The following is a 21517-nucleotide window of genomic DNA, read 5'->3' on the forward strand; positions in this document are numbered from 1 at the left end:
GCCAAGCTGTTCTCACATGGAGCCCTCTGGCCACTGACCCAGTGGTTTGCCTTTCTTGCCGGCCTGGGCAGGGCTGTGTGACCCGCTGGCCTGGGCAGACTGGCGGGCAGTGGGTCCAGAGCAAGGCAGTGGCTCCCAGCCCAGGGGGAGGTGGCCGCGCCCATTATAGAAAGGGCTCACTGTGTGCTGCAGCTGCTCCTTCAGCTGAGAAGTCACGGCTGGTGTGGGGAAATAAGGTGGGGAGTGGAGGGGGGGTGTGGGTGGGTGTGGGTGGGGGTGTGCGCGTGCGTGAAAGAGCGGCGTGGAAAGAACTGTCCATTCTGAAAAAGAATCGTTTCTAAGACTCTGGAATTTGGGGCTCATTACTGCACGAATAGGTATTATTTGAGACTAATTTTGCAGATGGCCGTATTGTTGCTTTTCAGGGCTTCATTTGGTTAAAGAACCTACGTAAAGTGCCGGCTTCACTTTTTTTGATAAAATAAACAGGCCAGGTTCACTTAACTCTGAGCAGTTCGGTCTTGGGTCCTAAAGGACAAAGGGTCAACCGCAGCCTGAACTGAAACTCCATCAGGAGTGTCTGCACTTTTATACATGTGAGCCCCCCTTTTCCTCGCTGTGCTGCTCTTGCTGCTTTGGGACTTTCTCTCTCTGGCTCTTGGCTTTCTTCTTCCTGTCCCTCTGTCTCTTCCTGCTTCTCTTCGGACCTTCTCTACATTCCAGGTGCTCTTGCCGGACCCTCCAGAGCTGCAGCGGCAACGGGGCTTCATCGGGCGGGCGATCTGGAAGGCTCTGCAGAGGTGAGGGAGGAGGGAAGCGCCCACACATGCCTGACCCTCGAGTTTGTTTCCCAGACAGGGAGGCGTAGACACAGTTCAAATTCAGAAGCAAATGGCTATCCCTTGAGGCTCGAGTGGGTTTGAACTCTTCGAGTGTTCTTTGGCTTCACTGATGGGCAGGCTTTCTGTACAGCGGCTGGGGGAAAACGTAGTTCACCTATCAGCAACGGTGAAAAAGGAACACCAGGCTCTCCTGAAAGTTCCCAAGACATTAAACCCTGAAAAGTTCCCAAGACATGAAACCCTGAAAATGCGGCAGACGTCTTGGATGGCACCATGGGTGTGTTTGCCTTTCTGTTTAAGCCTGCTCCTGTGATAGTCCAAGAGCAGATTATTCCTTTTCCTGGAGGGAGGATGTAATGATTTTCCAAGCAGCATCCTTTGTCCCTTGGATACAGGCAGGGAGGTTATAGAAGAAAGTGCAGGAGACCCCTCTCCCTTATCCCACTTTGCTGAGCTCATGTTCTCCACAGAGATTAAATGGCCTTACATGGAGGCTGGGTTGGATCCTCTTGTTTGATGAGAGGTGCCAGGGTGACAAGCTCATTTCAGATGAGAAGCAGTTTTCTAAGAAATCAGGGAGAAAAGGTCCGCCCCGTGGTTGGCCATGAGTCTGTACGCAGGGGCTGGATCTGCACGGGGCACTCGTGCCTGGCAATCCCAGGACTGCTGGCCCCATCTGGTGTTCACTCACCAGTCAGCCACAAAACCGCTGAAAAGTGCAATTCCCTCCTCAGGTACGGATCTGGTCCTTCTTTTTACAGACTTTAAATGGTGGTTTTAGGTAACCAATAATCCATGGTCACACAGTGAAATTCTTAGTTCCTAAGAGTTCTGCATACCCACAATTTCTCTTCCTGTATGTTGATGACTTCATAGTGTTGAATAGTAGAAAGGTGATGTATCCAGCAGTCATCATTTCAACTAAAGCAAGAGGAATTGGGGGTAGATGTAAGGAGGAACTTTTAGGCGATAAGATTTGCAGTACAATGAGCTAATTGTGAGGGAGATTGTAAAGTCTCTTGCAGGAAGCTTTTAAATAAGAGGCTCATTTATTTTTCCTTATTTACCACCCAGCCTGAAAAGAGGGCTTGGTACTAACTCAGTGCTTTCCAGGGTTAATACACCACCTTTCACAATTTTTGCTATGTCCATATAACAATTGTAAAAGTGTTTACTTAAGATGTTCCTTTAAACAGATTCATTTCTTTTAACTTTAGCTGTTAGTCACTTTAAGCAATGATACCGTATCAGTGAAATCATAGTTTGATGGGCTAATTCTATTTTATTGCTATCCACTAAAGTACATGACTATAAAAAATAATGTTCCCCTGTAGCTGTGTCTTCCAAAAAGATACACCTTCAAGTCCTAACTTCCTGCCTGTGAATAGAACGTTCTTTAGAAATAGGGTCTTTTGGGGCGAGTGGGTGGCTCAGTCAGTTAAGCATCCAACTCTTGATTTCAGCTCAGGTCATGATCTCAGGGTTGTGAGATAGGCTCCGCACCCGGCATGGAGCCTGCTGAAGATTTTCTCTCTCCCTCTCCCTCTGCTCCCCACCCCCCCCCCCACTCTCTCTCTCTCTCTAAATTAAAAGAAAAAAATAGTCTTTACAGATGTAATCAAGATGAGGTCATACTGGATTATGGGCCCTAATCCAATGACTGATGTCTTCCTAAGACCTTTGGAAACAGACACAGAGGGACAGGGAAGATGCCATGTGACAATGGAGGCAGATAGGAGGGATATATCTACAGTGAAAGATTGTTGGCTACCAGCAACTAGGTAGAGACAAGGAAGGATACTACCCTTGAGCCTTAAGAAAGAACATGGCCCTGGGGCACCTGGGTGGTGCAGTCAGTAAGCATCCGACTCTTGGTTTCTGCTCAGGTCATGATTTCAGAGTCGTGAGATCGAGTCCCATGTTGGGCTCCATGCTCAGCACGGAATCTGCTTGAGTTTCTCTCTCCCTTTGCCCCTCCCTCCACTCTCTCTCTCCAAAATAAATAATAAATAAATCTAAAAAAAAAAAAAAAGAGGAAAGAACACGGCCCTGCCGACACCTTGATTACATACTTCCAGCCTCCAGAACTATGAGAGAATGCATTTCTGCTGTTTTAGGCCACTAAGTTTATGGTATTTTCTGTAGCCTTAGGAAATGAATACACCAAAGTCCCTCCTAAAATCATGCGCTGTCCCACCAGTGGGACACACCTGCCACTTGGGGAAATGCTGGGCTCTGTGCAGTCCCTTTTCCGGTCCTGTAGGTGAATGATGATGGCCTGCATGATATCAGTCATTTTTACACTTCGGTATAATGTGTCAGCACCTGTATTTATAAAGGTGAGGAAAAGGCTGTTTTAACCAGGTTTGAGCAGATGTGTCTCATCAACTCTGAATGGCACCCTAGTGTGTGCACCTGAACATGCTGCTCACTCCCAGGCTTCCTGGGAGCTACAGGCTAAGCAGAGCCGCGGTGGGGGGCTTGCCGATCTATCTCCATAGTTGTTCACCCTCTGCCTCTGGAATAATGGGTGTATCCTGTGCTGGGTAGAGGGCTGTTGCCTGATGGTCTCTTAAGTCGGTTTTACTTTTTGATGAATTCATTTGGATCCCAGCCCAGAAGCTGGCTTTTATTACCTTTGATCTCACTCATGGTCGTCAGCAGTTTTTAAACCAATGAAGTCCATGTTCCCTTGTTCCACGTTTCTGCACGTCGTCAGAGGACGATGATCTTTCATCCGCATCTGTATTTTCCAGCTATATTGCAGATTGGAGAATTGTCTGCATTCTCTACCTTACCGCTATCAGAACCCACGTAGACGTATTTAATCTCAATTTAAAATATTTAATAAACAGAATAAATGTTTTAGTTAGATCTTTTTTTATCATTGTTTATCATGCATCCATGAGAGTCCTTTCTAATCTGTATTGTAAGGCGTATTCTGTGTAATGGCCGCCTCACTGCTAACAGTGGCCCAACTGTCTACTTGATAGCTATTTATTGAGTGCCTTCCGTATGCCAGACACTGAGTAGCTTCCTCACATACAGCAAGGCACCTGCCACTAGGGACACAGAAGGGATTAGTATCTCAGGTACTGAGAACGTTCCAGTAAAGGGAATATGATGACAGCTTACTGCTAACTGGCTTGGAATGGTGCTAACTCATAGTAGGTGCTCAGTGTTTGTCTCCCTCTCCTCACTCCGTTCGGGAGGCAGCCTCGTACATAGCTCTGTAGCCTGGGCCTTTTTAGAATCTTCCTACTGCCGTCTTCTGATCCAGATGGAAGAGATGCTGTAGAGGTCATCAAGGAGCAGGTGCGGAGTTCCAGGTTCCTGAAGACCTCTTGCAGCATCCCCGGGCCACAAAGCAGAAAGCACAGAGCATGCGTACACTGAGGCTGCTCAGCTTACTTGTGTCGTGGCGGCCGGAGCGGTGTTGGCCGGACCTGCCTGTGTAACACTCTTAAGAATGTGTTCAGACCCAGCACCAGGCTTCTGCAGGGAATTGTTTAAACAGCTTTATTGAGATTATCATACAAGAGTGCAACACAGTGGTTGTTAGTTTATTCACAGAAATGTGCAGCCACAATGGTGGAACACTTCCAGTACCTCAAAAAGCACATACGCTTTAGCCAGCACCCTCTCTCCCCACTGCCCCTCTGCCCTCAGCAACCGCTGATCTACTTCTTGTCTGTATAGGGTTGCCTGTCCCGGACATTTCATGTAAGTGGAATCACTTCATCCGTGGCCTTTTGTGACTGGCTTCTTTCACTTAGCAGAATATTTCAAGGCTCATTCACGCTGTAGCAGCATCAGTATTCATTTCTTTTTATGCCTGAATAATATTCCATTGTGTGGATAGGCCTCATTTTGTGGATCCATTCGTCAGTTGATCGCCTTTTTGGGTTATTTCCATCTTTGGGCTATTATGAATAGTGCTTCTGTAAATGTTCATGTACCAATTTTTGTGTGGATATATGTTTTCATTTCTCTTGGTAGATACCTAGGAGTGGAATTGCTGGGTCGTAGAATGACTCTAGTTTGAACGAGTTGAGGAAGAGCCAGACTGTTTTCTGAAGAGGCTGTACCATTTTATATTCGCACCAGCAGTGTATGAGGGTTCCAGTCTCTCTACAGCATCATAGACATTTGTTATTATCTGACTTTTTATTATAAACATCCAAATGAGTGGGAAGTTACACTTCTTTGTGGTTTTGATTTGCATTCCCCAATGACTAATGATGGGGAACATGTTTTTGTGTGTTTATTGGCCATTTGTATATCTTCTTTGGAGAAAGGTCTCATCAAGTTCTTTGCCTATCTTTAAATTTGGTTTCTTTTTTTTTTTTTTTAAAGATTTTATTTATTTGACAGAGAGAGCACAAGCAGAGGGAGAGAGGGAGAAGCAGGTTCCCTGCTGAGCAAGGAGCCCGATGTGGGACTCGATCCCAGGACCCTGGGATCATGACCTGGGCCGAAGGCAGCCTCTTAACCGACTGAGCCACCCAGGCGTCCCAAATTTGGTTTCTTTTTATTGACTTTTATTGAGTTACTCTGGAAACAAGTCCCTGATGAGATATATGATTTGCAAGTATTTTCTCCCATTCCATGGGTAATCTTTTCACTTTTTTGATGCTATCTTTCCAAGCACAGAAGTTTTATGTTTTGATAAAGTCCATTTTACCTATTTTTTCTTGTGTTGCTCATGCTTTTGGTGCTAAATGTAAGAATATCTTGCCAAATCCAAGGTCATGAAGATTTATTCTTATGTCTCCTTTTAAGAGTTTTATAACTTTTTGCTCTTACATTTAGGTCTTTGGCCCATATTGAGTGAATTTTTGTATATGGTATGAATTAAGGGTCCAATGACATCGTTTTGCATGTGGATATCCAGTTGTTCCAACACCGGTTGCTGAAAAGATTTTTCTTTCCCCATGGAATGATTTTTGGCACCCTTGTGGAGAATCAGCTGAACATAGACACAGTTAATTTTTGAACTCTCGATTCTATTCCATTGCTCTGCATACCTATTCTTATTCCACAATCACACTGTCTTCATTATCATTGCTCTGTAGTCAACTTTGGAATTGGGAAGTGTGAAGGCTCTACGTTGTTCTTTTCTCGTGATTGTTTTGGTTCATCTTGGTCCCTCGAAAATCATGAGTTTTAGAATCAGCTTGTCAATTTCTATGAAGAAGTCAGCTGAGATACTGACAAGAATTACATTGATTCTGTGGGTCAATTTAGGGAGTATCGCCATCTTAATATTCAGTCTTTTGATTCATGAACTTGGGATTTTTCCCCATTTATTTAGATCTTCTTTACTTTCTTTCAACAATGTTTTGTAGTTTTCAGTTTTACACTTCTTTTGCTAAATTCATTCCTCCATATTTTATTCTATTTAATGCTATTATAAATGACATTTTTTTCTTAACTTCATTTTCAGAATCTAAAACACAGTTGATATTTGTATATTGATCTTGTATCCTGCAACTTTGCTAAACTCATTTATTAGTTCCAATAATGTTTTAATGGATTCTTTAGGATTTTCTACATATAAGCGATAGTTTTATTTCTTCTGTCCTATTTGGATGCCTTTTCTTTCTTTTTCTTACCTAATTGCCCTGGCTGGAACTTCCAGTAAAATGTTGAATAGAAGTCGTAAGAATAAGCATCCATGTCTTTTTCTTGATCTTAGGAGGGAAAGCATCCAGTCTTTCACCATTCACTATGGTGTTAGCTGTAAGTTTTTTGTAGATGCCCTTTCTTCAGTTGGGGAAGTTCCCTTCTATTCCTAGTGTGTTGAGTGTTTTTTTTTTATCAGGAAAGGACATTGAATTTTGTCAGATCTATTGGGATAATTGTACTATCTTTTTTTTTTAATTCTATCTATATGGTGTATTACATTAATTGATTTTTGACTGTTAAACCAACCTTGCTTTCCTGGGATAAATGCTACTTGGTCATGGTGTGTAAGTCATGTTATATGTTACTGGATTTGATCTGCTGGCATTTTGTTGAGGATATTTGCATCCATATTTATAAGAAATATTAATTTGTAGTTTTCTGTTCTTGAGATGCCTTTGTCTGGTTTTGGTATCAGGGTAATAGTGGCCTCATAGAATGAGTTGGGAAGTATCCCTTCCTTGTATTAATTTGCTTGTAAAGAATTGGTTTTAATTTTTCTTTAAATGCTTGGTAGAATCTACTCATGAAACCATCTGGGCCTGGGATTTCTTTGTGAGTAGCTTTTGATTACTAATTCATTCTCTTTACTTGTTATACGTTTACTCAGATTGTCTATGTATTTTTTTGAGTCAGTTTTGGTAATTTGTCAGTTACTAAGTTACCTAATTTATTGGCATATGATTGTCCATGGTATCCTTTAATGATCCATTTTGTTTCTATAAGATTGGTAGTAATGTCATCTCTTTCATTTCTGATTCTCGTAATTTAACTCTTTTCTTTTTTCCTTGGCCCATCTAGCTAAAGTTTGTCAATTTTGTTGATTTTTTTCAAAAGGTCGGCTTAGGTTGCATTGATTTTCCCCATTGTTCTTCTAGTCTTTACTTAATTTCTGCTTTAATCTTTATTTCCTTCCTTCTGCTTGCTTCAGGTGTAGTTTGTTCTCTGCACCGCCCCCCCCCCACTATCTTATCATGAAAGATTAGGTTATCAATTTGAGATCTTTCTTCTTTTTAAATGTAAGTATTTACAGCTATAAATTTTGCTCTAGGCACTGCTTTAGTGACATCCCATATGCAATGGCTTTTATTTCCAGGCAAGTTCCATATTTATCCCCATCTATGAAAAGAATTGATAGCTCCCCTAATAAAATCAAGGCTTAATCTTTCAATATCTACATTATGGGAAGAATTCATTCATGAAGAAGACATCTGGATCTTGTGGCCTCAAATGTGTTTCCCCATTGCCAACCTTGGAGGATCCATTGGTTTTTGTTACTCTGGCACATTTTCTTTGTGGATGTCAAGATTTGTTCTGACCATATGTGGTATAGACATGATTACTGATGGGACTAGGCACATACGATCTTGTCTGGGATGGGAGGGACTGAAGAGAAGGAATTCCTAAGATATTTTTCTTCCTCTTTCTATCCCCATAATTCCCCTAAACTTTGTCCTTAAAAATATAACAAAACACCCCACACCTTTTGGCCATAGGTATAGCTCACAGACAGAGTTCAACAGGCTGAGGTTGAGCTTTAAAAATGTAGAAAGTCATGATTTACTTGGGCGAAGCGGAGCTGACGGTGAGGTTGGCTGACTCTTTAGGCCCTTTACTCCCCCTGCACTTTTGATTGGCTCTTTATCTCTCATCTGCAGTTGATAGGGAGAACCCTGGGGTTGACCAGATCAGCATTTGCGTCCCCAGTGTGTTAGCTTTGGGGCAAGGGCAGTACCCTCATGTGTTTTGGAACTGAAAGTGTTGGGGAGGAAGCACCGTTGCCCTTGTGTGACCACCCAGGTCAAATTGTTTCTTTAACTCAGGGGCATTGTGACTCCTGCTTGATCTCTCTAAAGCATCCCGGGCCGGGTGAGGAGGGCAGTGTTGGTGGGCAAAGAGAAAACAGAGCAGGGAGATTCAGACAAGCTGGTAGAGACTGCATGGAAGGAGAAAGACCTTTGAATTTTACTTTCAAGTCATCAATAACCAAAATAATCACTTTTTCCTCTGAACACACAGGGGCACATCTCCCGTCCCTACTATAATATGCTTTGTTGGTGAGGCAAGTGTCTCAGTCTGTTGAGAGGTGAACTACTTGGGATTATGATGTGGGGTCCATTCTTCCCCATCTCTCATCCCCACAGATAGTGGCACCCGTGCTGCTGGGGAAGCATTTGCCAAGACTGTCAGGTAGCCTCTTGACTTGCTCTCTGATCTCTTCTTCTCTGTCCTGCCTTCTTGCTCAGCAAAAACAGCCACCACTGAGGAGTGCCTGGTGAACCCTGTAGGCATGAACCGCTACAGCGTGGACCCCTCCGCCTCTGCCTTTAGCCACAGGGGCTCCTTGCCCACCTCCTCCTCGCTGTACTGCAACAGGCAGAACTCTGGAGATGGCCATCTTGGGGGAGGCCTGGCCACCACTGCCAGTGGTCCCCGCTCCAGCCCCATGTCCTCTGGAGGCCCCTTGGCACCTGGGCTGAGGCCCCCAGGCTCCAGCCCCAAGAGAAACGGGACCTCTCTTGAAGGAAACCGACGTGGTAATGTAATGCATGCTCTGGCTTCCCCGTGTTTTAACCTACTTGGCCCTTGCTCTGGGATCACTGCATATAGGGGGAAGGGGGTGGGGTGGGGGGGAACCGTGCTGTCTGAACATGGGAACACTGGGAAATCAGAAGCACTTTCATGGGTTTTTGTTGTTCTTAAAGGCAGCTAACTTCAACCTCTGACCACAGTAAAGAAAGTGGTATCTTAGAGTAGGCTAGGCTGTAGGAGTAAGTAGACTCCAAAATGTACAGTGGCTCAAATGCAATAGAAATTTATTTTTTGTTCAAGAGTCCAAGGTGGGTGCTCCCAGTTGGTAGATGCATCCCAGTTCAGGGACTTAGGCTTTGTCCATTTTGTGGCCCTGCCATCCCCTGTGGCCTCCATGCCCCCAACACGTAGCGGGTAGAAAGGAAAAGAGTAAGCAGGGAAGGCACACACTCTTCCCTAGAGCCTGGAAATTATGCACATCACTTCCACTCACATTTCATTGGCAAGAGCTGGCCATTTTGCCACACTTAACTCTAAGGGAATCTGGAAAGTGTAGATCAACTCTGTGCCAGGAAAAAGAAGAACAGATGTCAGTAAAGCGTCTTCTTTTGCATAGTGGGTGACATTTGCAGGATACAAATACAGGGACAGAACCAGAGTTCGATATTTCCGCAGGACTGGTTGTAATACCGTCTCTGCCTCACCCACTAAAGATACCCTGTCGGAATGCAATGCATGGAAGTGCTCTCGTTCTAGGGACAGCTTGGTATCCATTGTGAATTATGTGTTTTTTTAAATCATTTTCAAGCTTCAGTATTGCATTAATGAACAAAGGCTGTGGAGCATAGTAGATAATCACAGGGACTGTGGAGCCAGACGCACTGGGCCGGAATCCTGGACCCACCACTTCCTGACTGACCTTTTGCAAGTCTGAACTGCTCTGTACCTCAGTTGCCCCTGGTTGTCAAACCCCTCATCTTGGTGTCCCTTTGCCCTTCACGTGTCTCTTCCTCTCAACCTCTTCTCTTCAACCCAATTCCCGTTTTCTCAGGGCAGTGATCATAGGACGTCACCTGATTGAATTGACTCATAATCCTAAGAGTGTTAACACTTTTTCAAAAGGAGATATTTACTCTCTCTTCCATTCAAGTGGTGGAGTATCAGGCTCTAGGTCTTATGTGTAGGATTCAAGCAGTAAGAAGAAGGCATGATTTGGATGAAGAGAACTTCTAGCACTAGCTGAAGAATTGTCTGCTCCATCCCAGTCTATCTGGTGCCCCTAGATGAGGGTAATCTTGGACCCCCTCAAAGGGATCTCAAGGTAGCTTCCCTCCCCTAGTCCCTTGTTGCCTCTTCTTAGAGGAATCCTGGAATGTCCTTCCATCCCAGCTTCAACAACCCTCTTGTCCTTCATTTTCATCTCCACCCCAGCCCTTTGTTCTCCTGGAATGATACCCTAATTGGCTGTCTGAGGAGTCTGCTTTGAGGGGAGGCCCAGACCCTCCCCCGGAACCAGCTCGGAGAGAGCCCTCTCCTTAGAGCTCTGGTTGCCCCCTGGGAGAGCCCCACTCACTCAGGACTTCTTCTCAGGATGTTGGGTAAAATCAGAGCGCTGGAGCCCACCAGTGCTTGCTACCTTCCACTCCAAGCAAATCACTAACTGTATCCTGAACACTGACTGTCTCTTAAATGACTTAGAAATATTAGTGAGAACTTTGATACCCAGCAAATCAGAGTTGTTCATAATTAGCCGGACCCCTTTGGGCTGTGGGATATTCAAAAATCACACAGCCCCCCAGCTTCCTCAGAGTACAGCTGCTGCAGGATGTAGCAGCTGAAGTTCATTGTTGAGCCACTGTGTTACACTGAAGAATAATAAAAGTATTTACCCTTTGTAGGTACATTAACTCTCGAATTCTCCAAAGATTCCTTTAACCAGTATGCTAAATGGAACCACAGATACCAGAAAGCCAGCCAGCTGTGCTCATTCTAGCATCAAGGTGGAGGAAGAGGGTGGGGACAAAAAGGGGACAGGGGGCAGTGCTGACCTCTCTGACTCTCTGAAACAGGTCTCCACTCTGCTTACATCTCCTTAGCCAGAATGTAGTCACGTGGCCACCAGCTGCAAGGGAAACTGGGAAATATGGTTTCATTCTAAGCAACCATGATCCCAGCTGGAAATCAGGGATTCTGTTACAAAGGAAGAAGTGGAAAAAAGATACTGGGGAGGTGACCGACAGTCTCAACCACACCTCCCGATTAGAAATGTTCATTCCCTCGATTTCCTTCCATAGCACTTTGTTCCCTCATCTCTAGTACTTCCTCCTTCCTGTCCCATAGTAGGAACCAGACCCTCAGCTTTGTGAGGTCCCTTGCTCATCTCTGAATCCTCCGCAGTCCCAGAAAAGGGGCCTGCTTGTTTGAGGCATTTACTAAATAGCTATTTATTGAGCACCTACTATGAGCCAGACACTTTCCATACATTATTTATGACTTCCTACAAGTTATATTTTATAATTTATTATTATGGTATGTGCATATTATTATAGTGGGTATTATTATATACAATGTACAGATAAAGAAAGTGAAGATCAAGATAAGGTCATTCAAGTGCGGAGCCAGGATTTTACTCTAACTGGCTCCAAAGCCTGCGTCTTTCAAAATTACCCCAGGCATTTTCAAACTATGTTCAGTGGGCTTCAACGGGCCCCTTTGAGGTTCTAGGGGCTAGGGAAGAGAGAATGGGAACAGACAGGATTCCAACGCCCCCCTCTTTAGCCAGGGCCTCTTCACATTTGCAGAGTGGGGTTCTGTGTATGTTTTGCTTGAACCAAGTTTTCACAGTTAAACACATTTGGAACCCATAGAGATAAGCCATGCTGAATTGAGTGGCAGTATATTAAAGTAGGAGAGAAAACCATTGGCCTCTTGCCCATTTGTCACCTGGCTGCCAGTCTGGGCACCTGCTGTGGGACCTCTGGAGGCTTGGTAAGTTTTCCCTCCGCCCAAGGAACTGCTCCATTATTGCTCTGGAATTGCATCCCAAGTGTAAGTAGTCGGTGTTAAGAAAATGTACCTCTTTAGGAGGGTTTGACCCAAGTCATAAACCCTAAGAGGGACCTAAAAATGGATTTTTCTCCTGCGGTGCTAATCAAAATGGTTTAAAACACAGAAGCCAGAAAACTGCATGGGGCTGCAGGCAGGAGGGTGGAGATGGATGACGTGACAAACTTCTCAGCCTTTTCTCTAAGTACTCTCCATGAGTACTTACCCTGGCCTCCTGCTGTCTTGGTATCTTGTACCTATGGCCTCTGCCAGTGGGCTCTGAGGGGATGTATTCACATTTCCCTGTTTTTTCCTGATACTACAAATTTGAGAGCTCTTCCCTGTCTCTCATCCTAGATATAAGGACCAAGAGCTATAAAGTTTTCAGATAACAAAAGGTTCCTAACTTTTGCATTAAATAGGCCATGGTATAGAATTCCCAACCACAACTGGTCCAAGCTTCAGAATCAATAAATGAAGTAAATATGACATTGTTTTTACTACCCAAATGCTTCCCATGGATTAGAGTTTGCTTCATTGGGTGATGTGTTGGGTGACAGACAGAGAGACCACCCAGTCAGAAAAAGGAGAACGGGGCCCACACTGTATGTGAAGGAGTTCAAGTGAGTGAAGGCATGGCAAGGGCTTATTCATTCTGGGGAAAGAAGAGAGCTTGTTCAGAAATGCTGAGGGAAATCACGCTGCGAAATTTGGGGTCCATGTCAGGCAGATTGGGCTTTAGTCTGTGGGAAGCAGACATTTCTGAAGAGGAAAGTAAGTTGATGGGCATGGACTTTAGGAAGACAAATCTATTGGCCACTATAGGATGACATATAATAACAATTAGAAGAATAGCAACTACCTTTTGATTAATTCCTTACTGTTTAATGCTTCACATTATCCCATTTAATCCTCACAACACGGTAGGTGTTTGACAGGTGAGGCAACTAAGACTCGGAGAGAGTTTGCTCAGCCAGCAGATACTTATTGAGCATACTATGCTGGGGGCTCCTCTCAGGTCTAAGGATGGAGCTGTGAGCAAGATACATGGGGGCCCTGTTCTCCGACAGTGTGCAGTTCCACAGAGACAAACATTAACAATATTGCACAAATTTAATGACAACTGTGACTATTGCTCCAAAGGAAAAGTATGGATGCTCTGAGAGAATGGGCTAGGGGTGAGTCACTGAGCCTACTCCAGGCAGATGGGAAAGGCTTCCCTGGGAAGTGACAGTGGAGCCAGCCGGACAGGGAAGCAGGAGTTGACTGGGGAGGGGCAGTGGAGAGAAGGAGTGGCTGGAAGCTTCCCAGCAGAGGTCAGGTTGCTTGCCCAGAGGTCACAGTGTCTGTGGTGGTAGAGAAGGATCCAGCCCAATTTGGCCTCATTTCAGGCCTGTGGTCTCTCCTTGTCTCTACAGGCATCCTCTCTTCTCATACAGCACGTCAGCTGGTCTTGAAGGAATAAAGAAAAAACCCGAGGGGCGCCTGAGTGGCTCGGTCGGTTAAGCATGGATTCTTGGTTTCAGCTCAGGTCCTGATCTCCTGGTCCGCAGATTGAGCCCCGTGTCAAGCCCTGTGTGTCTCGGGCTCCCTGCTCAGTAGGAAGTCTGCTTCCCCTCTGCCTCTCCCCCACCCCCAGCCCTGCACACACACACTCTCTCTAAAATGAATAAATAAATCTTTAGGAAAAAAAAAAAAAACCTGATTAAAATTTGAGGATTAGTCAGGCTCTCTTCTATCTCCTATCTTTGTCACCTCATGGAGTCTTGAAAATTCTTAACAATAGAAATAATGAAAACAACACTGTTTTAAACCATCTGATGTTGCCCAGCTAGCCTGGGCACCTCATACACTCTGCATGGCCTCATTTCTAGGAAGGATGCATTCTACAGGGACCAGGTCACTAGCAGGAGCTGAGAACACATGCACTGTCCCCTTGCCTTCACCCCCATCCCTCCCAACCCAGATCCAGCTGCTAGAGAGGCTGAGAGGGCCAAGGGGCCTCACAGGCAGCCTGAGGAAGGACACTTTTTGGAGGGGTCCCTTTTGGAGACTCATGGGCTTCCCTTCAAGATGCTTTTCATCAGGCTCCAGCCCAAGGCCACATACTCCCTTGATTCTTACAATACTCTTGAGAAGCAGGATGAGGAAACCGAAGCCCACTGGGAATGATCAGGGCCTGGACAGGGCTACACGCCTGGCTGTTGGCTCTTCAGTCAGTGTGTTCTGCATGTGGACACACTGATGAGGCTCTCTGATACGTGAGAGGGTAACTCCCTTGGTGTTGTGCGTGACAGCCTGTGGCCAAAAGGGACCAAAACAGCAGCAGAGATGGAACCTTAGAGATTCCCTCCAACTCCAACTCCCTCATTTCATACCTGGGAAGCACAAAGATGCTTACATAGCTGGTGGGTGGTAGGGATTTTTGACTCCCAGCTCATTGCTCATTCCATTTTTCCACATGGCTCTACTGTTAGCTAAAAAATTTTCTTTGAATTATGAATGAGCAAAAGGAGATTATGTGTGTGGTTGTGGGCACATGTGAGACACAGAGACTCACAGACAGCAGTGCAAGGACCTAGGCTGTGACAGTGCCTGGGGTTGCTCTAAGCACTGACTCAGGGGCATTCTGTTCCTGGTGCGTGTGAGCTCAACCTTAGAAACAACCAGCGCCATCTTTAGTTACACATCCATTCGCAGCTGGGTTTCACTCTTCTCTGTCTCTGGCAGCTCCAGTGAAGGCACATGACATACACAAAGTTCCCTGAGCTGGAGAATGCTGCCTTCCCAGAAAGGCGTTTGGTGAGCACTTCACATACCCTCGTCCTTTAAGAGCAAGATTCTCTTCACATCCATCATGTCTCACTGCTGTCCAATGACCTCTGCCTGGCCTGGCTGTGTCAGGCCGGACCCATCTGTCTTCCTGACACCTTCACAGCCACTGGAGGGGGGCTGGCGTATTTATTATCTTTGTGAGCACACACCACTACAAACGCTTTACAAACCTGCCACTGGAAAGTTCCATTTCTCTTCCTTCTACAGCGAGTTTATGTGCTTTGGATCTTGAGCAACTCCCAAGGTGTGACAGGCTTCCTGCTGCTCTCTGTCTTGTATGGCTGAGAGATCCCCTCGGAGAGGCTCCCAAGCCAGGCCCGGCCGCTGCCGCTCCATCCTGGAAAAGTGAAAAATGCCCACAGCAAGCACCGGGCACCAGGAGCAGAGCCGCTTTCCAACTGGGCTGCCTCCGTCCACAGCCATCACCTGGAGAGCGTCCTCATAAAGACAAGCCTGCCCCTCTTGCTTAACCTGCCCCACCCCCCACCGCGGCCCCTGGCAAAGTTGTGCCCTGACCTTGCTCAAGGAGCTTAGGCTCCCCGGGATGATGCCCTGAATCGGTCTGGTATTCTCCCTTCCTGTCAGATACAGGAAACTCGATTTGACCTCTGCTCAGAACACTCTAAAATCATTCTTGGCACCGAAAGACTTCCAGCCTTTGTAATCAGAGCATCTATTATCACCCCGATTAGCGCCGAAGCTCCGATGGGGCGGATTCCAAGGCGAATGCGATTTCCGTGATTTGTGTGATTCCTCGTCCCCATGTTGAGTGCAGATGTCTTTAAATGCAGTGAAATCATCTCTAATAAGCATGCATCGGCATTCAGATGGCTCCAGGGTGCATTAACAGTTTCCCGGCAAAATGCCCCGTGCCAACCCACCTTAGGGGACCCTTCCAGGTCCAGCAAGGAAAAGGCAGGGGAAATCTCAAAGTAAATCCAATTCTCAAGCAAACCATTTTGATTTTAGGGCAGACGTGGAAATGCGATGCTGTACTTCGCTCAGCACTAATGGAGAACTGTGCCCTTCCTTCTCAAGCACATTAAAAAGAGGAGCAAGAAAGGAGCAGGAACCACCGCACCCTGGGGCTGGAGGAGGGAAATGGAAGCCGAGGCTTCTGGACGTAGAATTACTCTGTAGGGAAACCACTTCATTGTTCAGAGCCTCTGCTTTCTTCTGGCCTGAAAATAGGATTAAGAATTACCTGCTCAAGGCTTTTGTATGAGTTATTTATACTGTTTCTACAAAGTATATTGAGCCCATATTTACAAACACATTTACTTAGAATTGGAGAGGAACCAATGATTATAAACCCTGTAATGAGAGGATCCTGTTTTTCACAAACTCTTTGCCCCGGACCTGGTACAAAAGAGACGCTCAGTAGATGTTTACGGAATGAATGGGGTAGGGGTGGGGTTGGGGGGAATGAAAATGATCATCCTCAAGAAACTTAAACCTAACTGGAGGTTACAGACACGCATACCTGCAGCATAAGGCAATTGTGGAAAGCATCTTAGAACAAAGGTGTGGGGGTTAAAAGCCAAGGAAGGTGACATCCAGATGGCAGGACACAGACACGCTGCCTGGGAAGGGTCTGCCTGGGCTTTGATGGCTGGTGGAACGTCTATGGAAAGGGGAGGGTAAATGCTTCTAGAGGAAAGCAGAAAGCACTGGCTAAAGACGGAGAAGGGAAGCTGGGGAGACACTTGGTCGGCGCACCCGGATGGGAGTGTGCAGGAGGGCAGTGGAGGCAGGCAGGGTGCCTCCTTCCCTCTGGGGAGCACCTGATGCACGGTAGCCTCTAGGGCTGGGCCTGATCCCATTTCAGTCCTGACACATGCCCTTCCTGGAGGACAGCATTGCCATTTTACAGCCAATGAGCTGAGTCATGGTCAAATTGCTAGCAATGGACGGCTCCAGAATTTGTCCCTAGGTCTCTCTGGCACCAAAGCTCTTCCCCTCTGTCTCAGAAGGAAAGATATTATTAAGACCAAAGAGAGTCCTTGACCTTGAGCTAGACTGTGGACTCTGGAGTCCGTGCATAGTAGGCAAGGGACATTCACAAGGGGCATAGACAGAGCTGGGTCTGGGGAAAGCGTGGAGGCAGTAGACAGTTTTGCTCTTGAAGGAAGAGATCCCAGGGCAAGGATGCCCATAGAAAACCGTTGCAGGGGTTTGGGTAAGAGGTTCCCAGCTAGGGGAAGCAGGATGGAAAGGAGGATCCTGTGTGAGAGGCTTCCTTCTAAGAGCTTTAGAATAATTCATGTGGGGAGCGAATAAGGGATGCTAGAGATAGAGGTTGAAGCAGAGACATCACCGTGGTTTCAGAAACCTGAGGGGCGTGGGGAGAAGCTGGTGCAGGGGAAGGCGGATGAGTTTTAACCTGCCATGCGGGAGACTCCCGGATGCAACAGTGCAACTCCTGTGGTCATCGTTGTTCAAGGACCAGCTACGCACCAGGCACAGGAGTAGGCCCTTGGCTGTCAAGGGGTTCCCAGGCTGAGGGGTAGATGGAGCATGTGCTCTGACAAGCAGGGGGTGGTGAAGGCACTCAGGGCACGCCTGGAGCGGCAAGACCACCTCTCCTTTCTGCTCGGGGCCCTCACAGACAGGGGTGCCAAGCATGGGTGGCAGAGACCACGAACAAGGACCCAAATGCACCTCAGCTCGGCCACTTCTCTATGGTCACGGTGTCCCCGGGGAGGCAGGGAGGAGCTGCATTCGTTCCTGCCCCCCAGCGCGGCAGGGGCCTACAGGGACACTGATCTTAGCCAGCTTTCTCAGGTCACCAAGGACCCGGCTACGGGAGGCCAGGGGCTCTGACACAGAGCTGAGCAGGAGGGGTTTTTAAAACTCGAGCGTGGATCAGAATTGCAGCCTGTTGAAGGAGATCCATTTTCTAACACGTTACTCCCTGGGAGAACAGAGGACTTGTGCACGGATGGGAGGCTCTGCCTCCGGGAGTGGCCTCCCTGCGCTCCAGGCTCCCGAGGCGAGCCGCCACTCCCAGGCTTCCTCTGGCACAGAAGGTCACTCGGGCCAGGTGGGAGCAGGTGGCACTGGGGAGGCGGGGAGGCCCTCGTCCCCGTGTCTCATGCTCTTCTCTGTGCCCACCCATCCAGCCTCGAGCCCTTCCCCCGACGGGCAGGACACCAGGCGGCCGAGGAGCAGGAACCCGTGCACCTGGACTGTGGAGGATGTGGTCTGGTTCGTGAAAGACGCTGACCCGCAGGCTCTGGGTCCGCACGTGGAGCTCTTCAGAAAGCACGTAGGCGCAGGGTGGGCCCGGCCCCGGAGTGGGTGGCGGGGGAGGGCTGCACGAAGGCTGAGGGTCAGGCAGCCCCGGGGCTGCAGAAGGGGGTGGGCTAAACTAAGCGCTGGGGAGGCCAGATGGAGCCACAGGCTTCTCAGAGCAGAACAACCACATAGTTTTGTTTTTAAGAAGGGATATTGTCCCATCTGTTCCCTCGTTTTGGCCTTTATTAGGAGTGCCTGTTTTCCTGCCCATCCATCCGTCTGGCTGGTCATTCGACATTTATAGCACACGTACAATATGCCAGGCGAACTGTAATAGCACAGATTCCTAAGCTGCTTGGAGGATTCGATGAGAAGACGCCCGTCAGGTGTTCAGCACGGTGCCTGGCTTGTAGCTAGCCTTCGTTCACACGTATTCACAAAACTAGGAGAATCTGAAATATATAAAGATGGTAAATGAAAAAAAAAAGTAGGTAGGTAGTAATTAATACTGCATCTGCCCAGCTTACTCTGCCAGTTTTCCATTTGCTACTATCACCAGTTACCACGAATATCTAGCTTAGAACAACACAGACTTATCATCTTCCAGTTCAGTGGGTCACAAGTCTGACCAGGGTCTCAGTGGGTTGAGGTCAAGGCGTCTGCAGGGATGACAATTGCTTTCTGGAAACTCGAGGGAAAATTCGTTTCCCTGCCTTTTCCCGCATCTGGATCCACCCTCATTTCTTGGCCCTGTATGGCTCGGCCCTTGTCCTCAAATCCAGCAGCATCAGGCGAGTCCTTCCCAGGCTGCCAACTCCGGTTCTCTCTTCTGATTTCTTCTTCCACTTTTAAGGATCCTGGTGATTACACTGTCTGTCCCACCCGGTAATCCAGGATATTCCCCCTATTTTAAAGCCAGCTCATTAGCAACCTTAATTGCCTTTTGCCAGGTAACCTAACATACTCCCAGCTTCAGGGAGCAGGACGTAGACATCTTGGGGTGGGGGAAGCGAGGGGGCGTCATTCTGGCCTACCACAGTTACCATGATTCCTCCTCCTGTCTCTTACTTTTATTTGGTGATTCTGTCATAGAAACCATGTTCTCAGATCTGGGGAGACTCCTCCTCTAACCCGACCCTCACATTTCATTAGCGATATATCTGATGTCACTGGACAGGGGGGCCTTGAGAACAAGGACCCCAGAGAGGGTTACGTTGAGACGGATCTGAGTGGGAGGAGTCTGGCTGTCTTCCAGAGTGGTAGGGGATGGTGGAAGTCTAGGAGGTGGGGGGAAGAGAGAAGATTAGGCCCACAGATGAGATTTGCCCACTCTGCCATTTTGTCAACGACACAGAGAGTGAGTGATACAAAGTGGGTGCTTCTGGCTGGCTGGCTAGATGCATGAGAGGGGCAGGGGGGCCCTCACATAGTTGTAGGAGTCCTGTAACTGCCTCTTCCCCTGACCTGAGCACCCAAACTATCTTTGTCTCTTGTGACCTGAAAATAACAGTATGGGTGAGTGAGGAAACCGAGCCCTACTAGGTTCACGAATCGAACATGCGTTCTGGAGGGTCACCATTTTCAGAGACAAATGGGAATGATACCATGACCTCAAGGGGCTGGCATCCCCTTAGTAGTTCGTTGTGCTAAACCCTGAGATGAAGCAGGTGCATTATTTAGTTGTATGCCACCTGGTATTATTAACAGGGCCAAACACCTGAAATCCCTCATCAAGTGCAATTAGCAATTTGGTAATCAGCTCAAGGTCGGTGGGCTTACCAAGAAAAGAAACAAGAGATTAGGGTGATGGAAAGAATACCAAGGCCTCATACCAGCACCTGAAATGGAAGGGTCATTGCTAGTTTCGGGGTCCAGCTGATGGATGACACTTTGTCTTAGTCTGTTCAGGCTACTATAACAAAGGGCCGTAGACCGGCTGGCTTATGAACAAGAGCAATGTATTCCTCAGCTCTGGAGGCTGGAAGTCCAAGATCAGGGTGGGAAGCCTCCTTCTGTGTTGCAGACTGCCATCTTGCTGTAGAAGGATACTAATCCTATTCCTGAGGGCTCCACCTTCATGACCTCATGACCTCCCAAAGTTCCCACCTCTAAATACCATCACATCGGCCTGGGGCTTGAACTCAGGCTGACCTGCCTTCTAGCTTGGCCTAACCCCCACCTTCAAATACCGTCACATGGGGGGTGGGTAGGATTGCAACATTTGAATTTGGGTGAGGAACACAAACGTTAAGTCCGTTGCAAACTTTTTGCTCCTTTAGCCCTAAAGCAGATAAGGAGATAAACATCACAGGGGGCATATTGGGAACATAACTGGGGTTTATGTTTTGTTCCTTCAATCGGGAGCAGGAATATGAAAAAACCAGTGTGTCGTATGACCTCAGGGAGATTATGGGAAGAGGAACACAGTATTTGTTTGCTTTATTTTTTAAAAGAAGATATTGCCTTGGGACTAAGAGAATGTGTGCCTGAGTGAATCCATATTCCCTTACCTCATCCCCTGACCCTCCATAGCCACTGTTTGATAAATCTGACCATCTTCTGGATTTTCTTGTTTCTGATCCTGTTCCACCAGGAGATTGATGGCAATGCACTCTTGTTGCTGAAGAGCGATATGATCATGAAGTACTTGGGTCTGAAACTGGGACCCGCGCTGAAACTCTGCTACCATATTGATAAACTGAAGCAAGCCAAATTCTGAAGGTTTTTACAAAGATAGAAGCGAAGTCCAGACAACAGGTCTCAAGATCATCTTCTGCCTTACCAACATCCAGCACCATCACAAAATGGATTCTCTCCTGAAAAATAACAGCCACAAAGAATGCGTCTTTTTATAAAACTTGTGCATCTCTGCCTTTTAAAAAAATTCAACATGGCCCTTTTGAAAGGCTCCTCTGTGTTAATGATTTGCCAAAAAAATAATGGAAAAACCTATTATTTTAGCATTTCTGATAGGTTGGTTGCTCTGAGAATGGGTCCTATTTTTATGATGAGAGATCAGGGAACCCAATGCTACAGCCCACGGAGAACCCTGGAGGGTTCCAAGGATGTGAGATGAAAGACCTTTGTCTCTACAGGGGCTCCACCATAGCACCACCTGTCTTTAACTCTGCCCCAGGGACCTGTCATTGTGAGCCTTGCTTAATTCAGCTCTGGAAGCTGTCTTCTGAGGAAACATGCCTCCTCACCTTGCACTATCTGGAAAACTTGAATTCTTTTGCTCTCTGAAAGAGAAGAAAAAAATCTTTTTCTATTCCTAGTTATCCGAAGTACTGTGTTGTCCCACTAGAGGGCAGACTGCTAATGAAGTTTCAGGACCCTCC

At 46.9% G+C, this 21517-nt stretch overlaps 1 protein-coding gene across 1 annotated transcript in view; it reads left to right on the plus strand.

Moving 5' to 3' along the window:
* The window catches only part of SCML4 (Scm polycomb group protein like 4), a 53928-nt gene extending 32813 nt beyond the window's left edge, over window positions 1-21115 (plus strand). Inside the window, exons 5-7 of the mRNA XM_021693531.1 lie at window positions 8774-9064; window positions 18062-18207; window positions 20770-21115. Coding sequence (XP_021549206.1) covers window positions 8774-9064; window positions 18062-18207; window positions 20770-20895 — 563 coding nt within the window. The 3' untranslated portion in view covers window positions 20896-21115. The remainder of the gene's footprint in view (window positions 1-8773; window positions 9065-18061; window positions 18208-20769) is intronic.
* The last annotated feature ends 402 nt before the right edge of the window (window positions 21116-21517 follow it).

Source organism: Neomonachus schauinslandi, chromosome 8 (assembly GCF_002201575.2).
Source record: "Neomonachus schauinslandi chromosome 8, ASM220157v2, whole genome shotgun sequence".
In the NCBI taxonomy this organism is placed as follows: domain Eukaryota; kingdom Metazoa; phylum Chordata; class Mammalia; order Carnivora; family Phocidae; genus Neomonachus; species Neomonachus schauinslandi.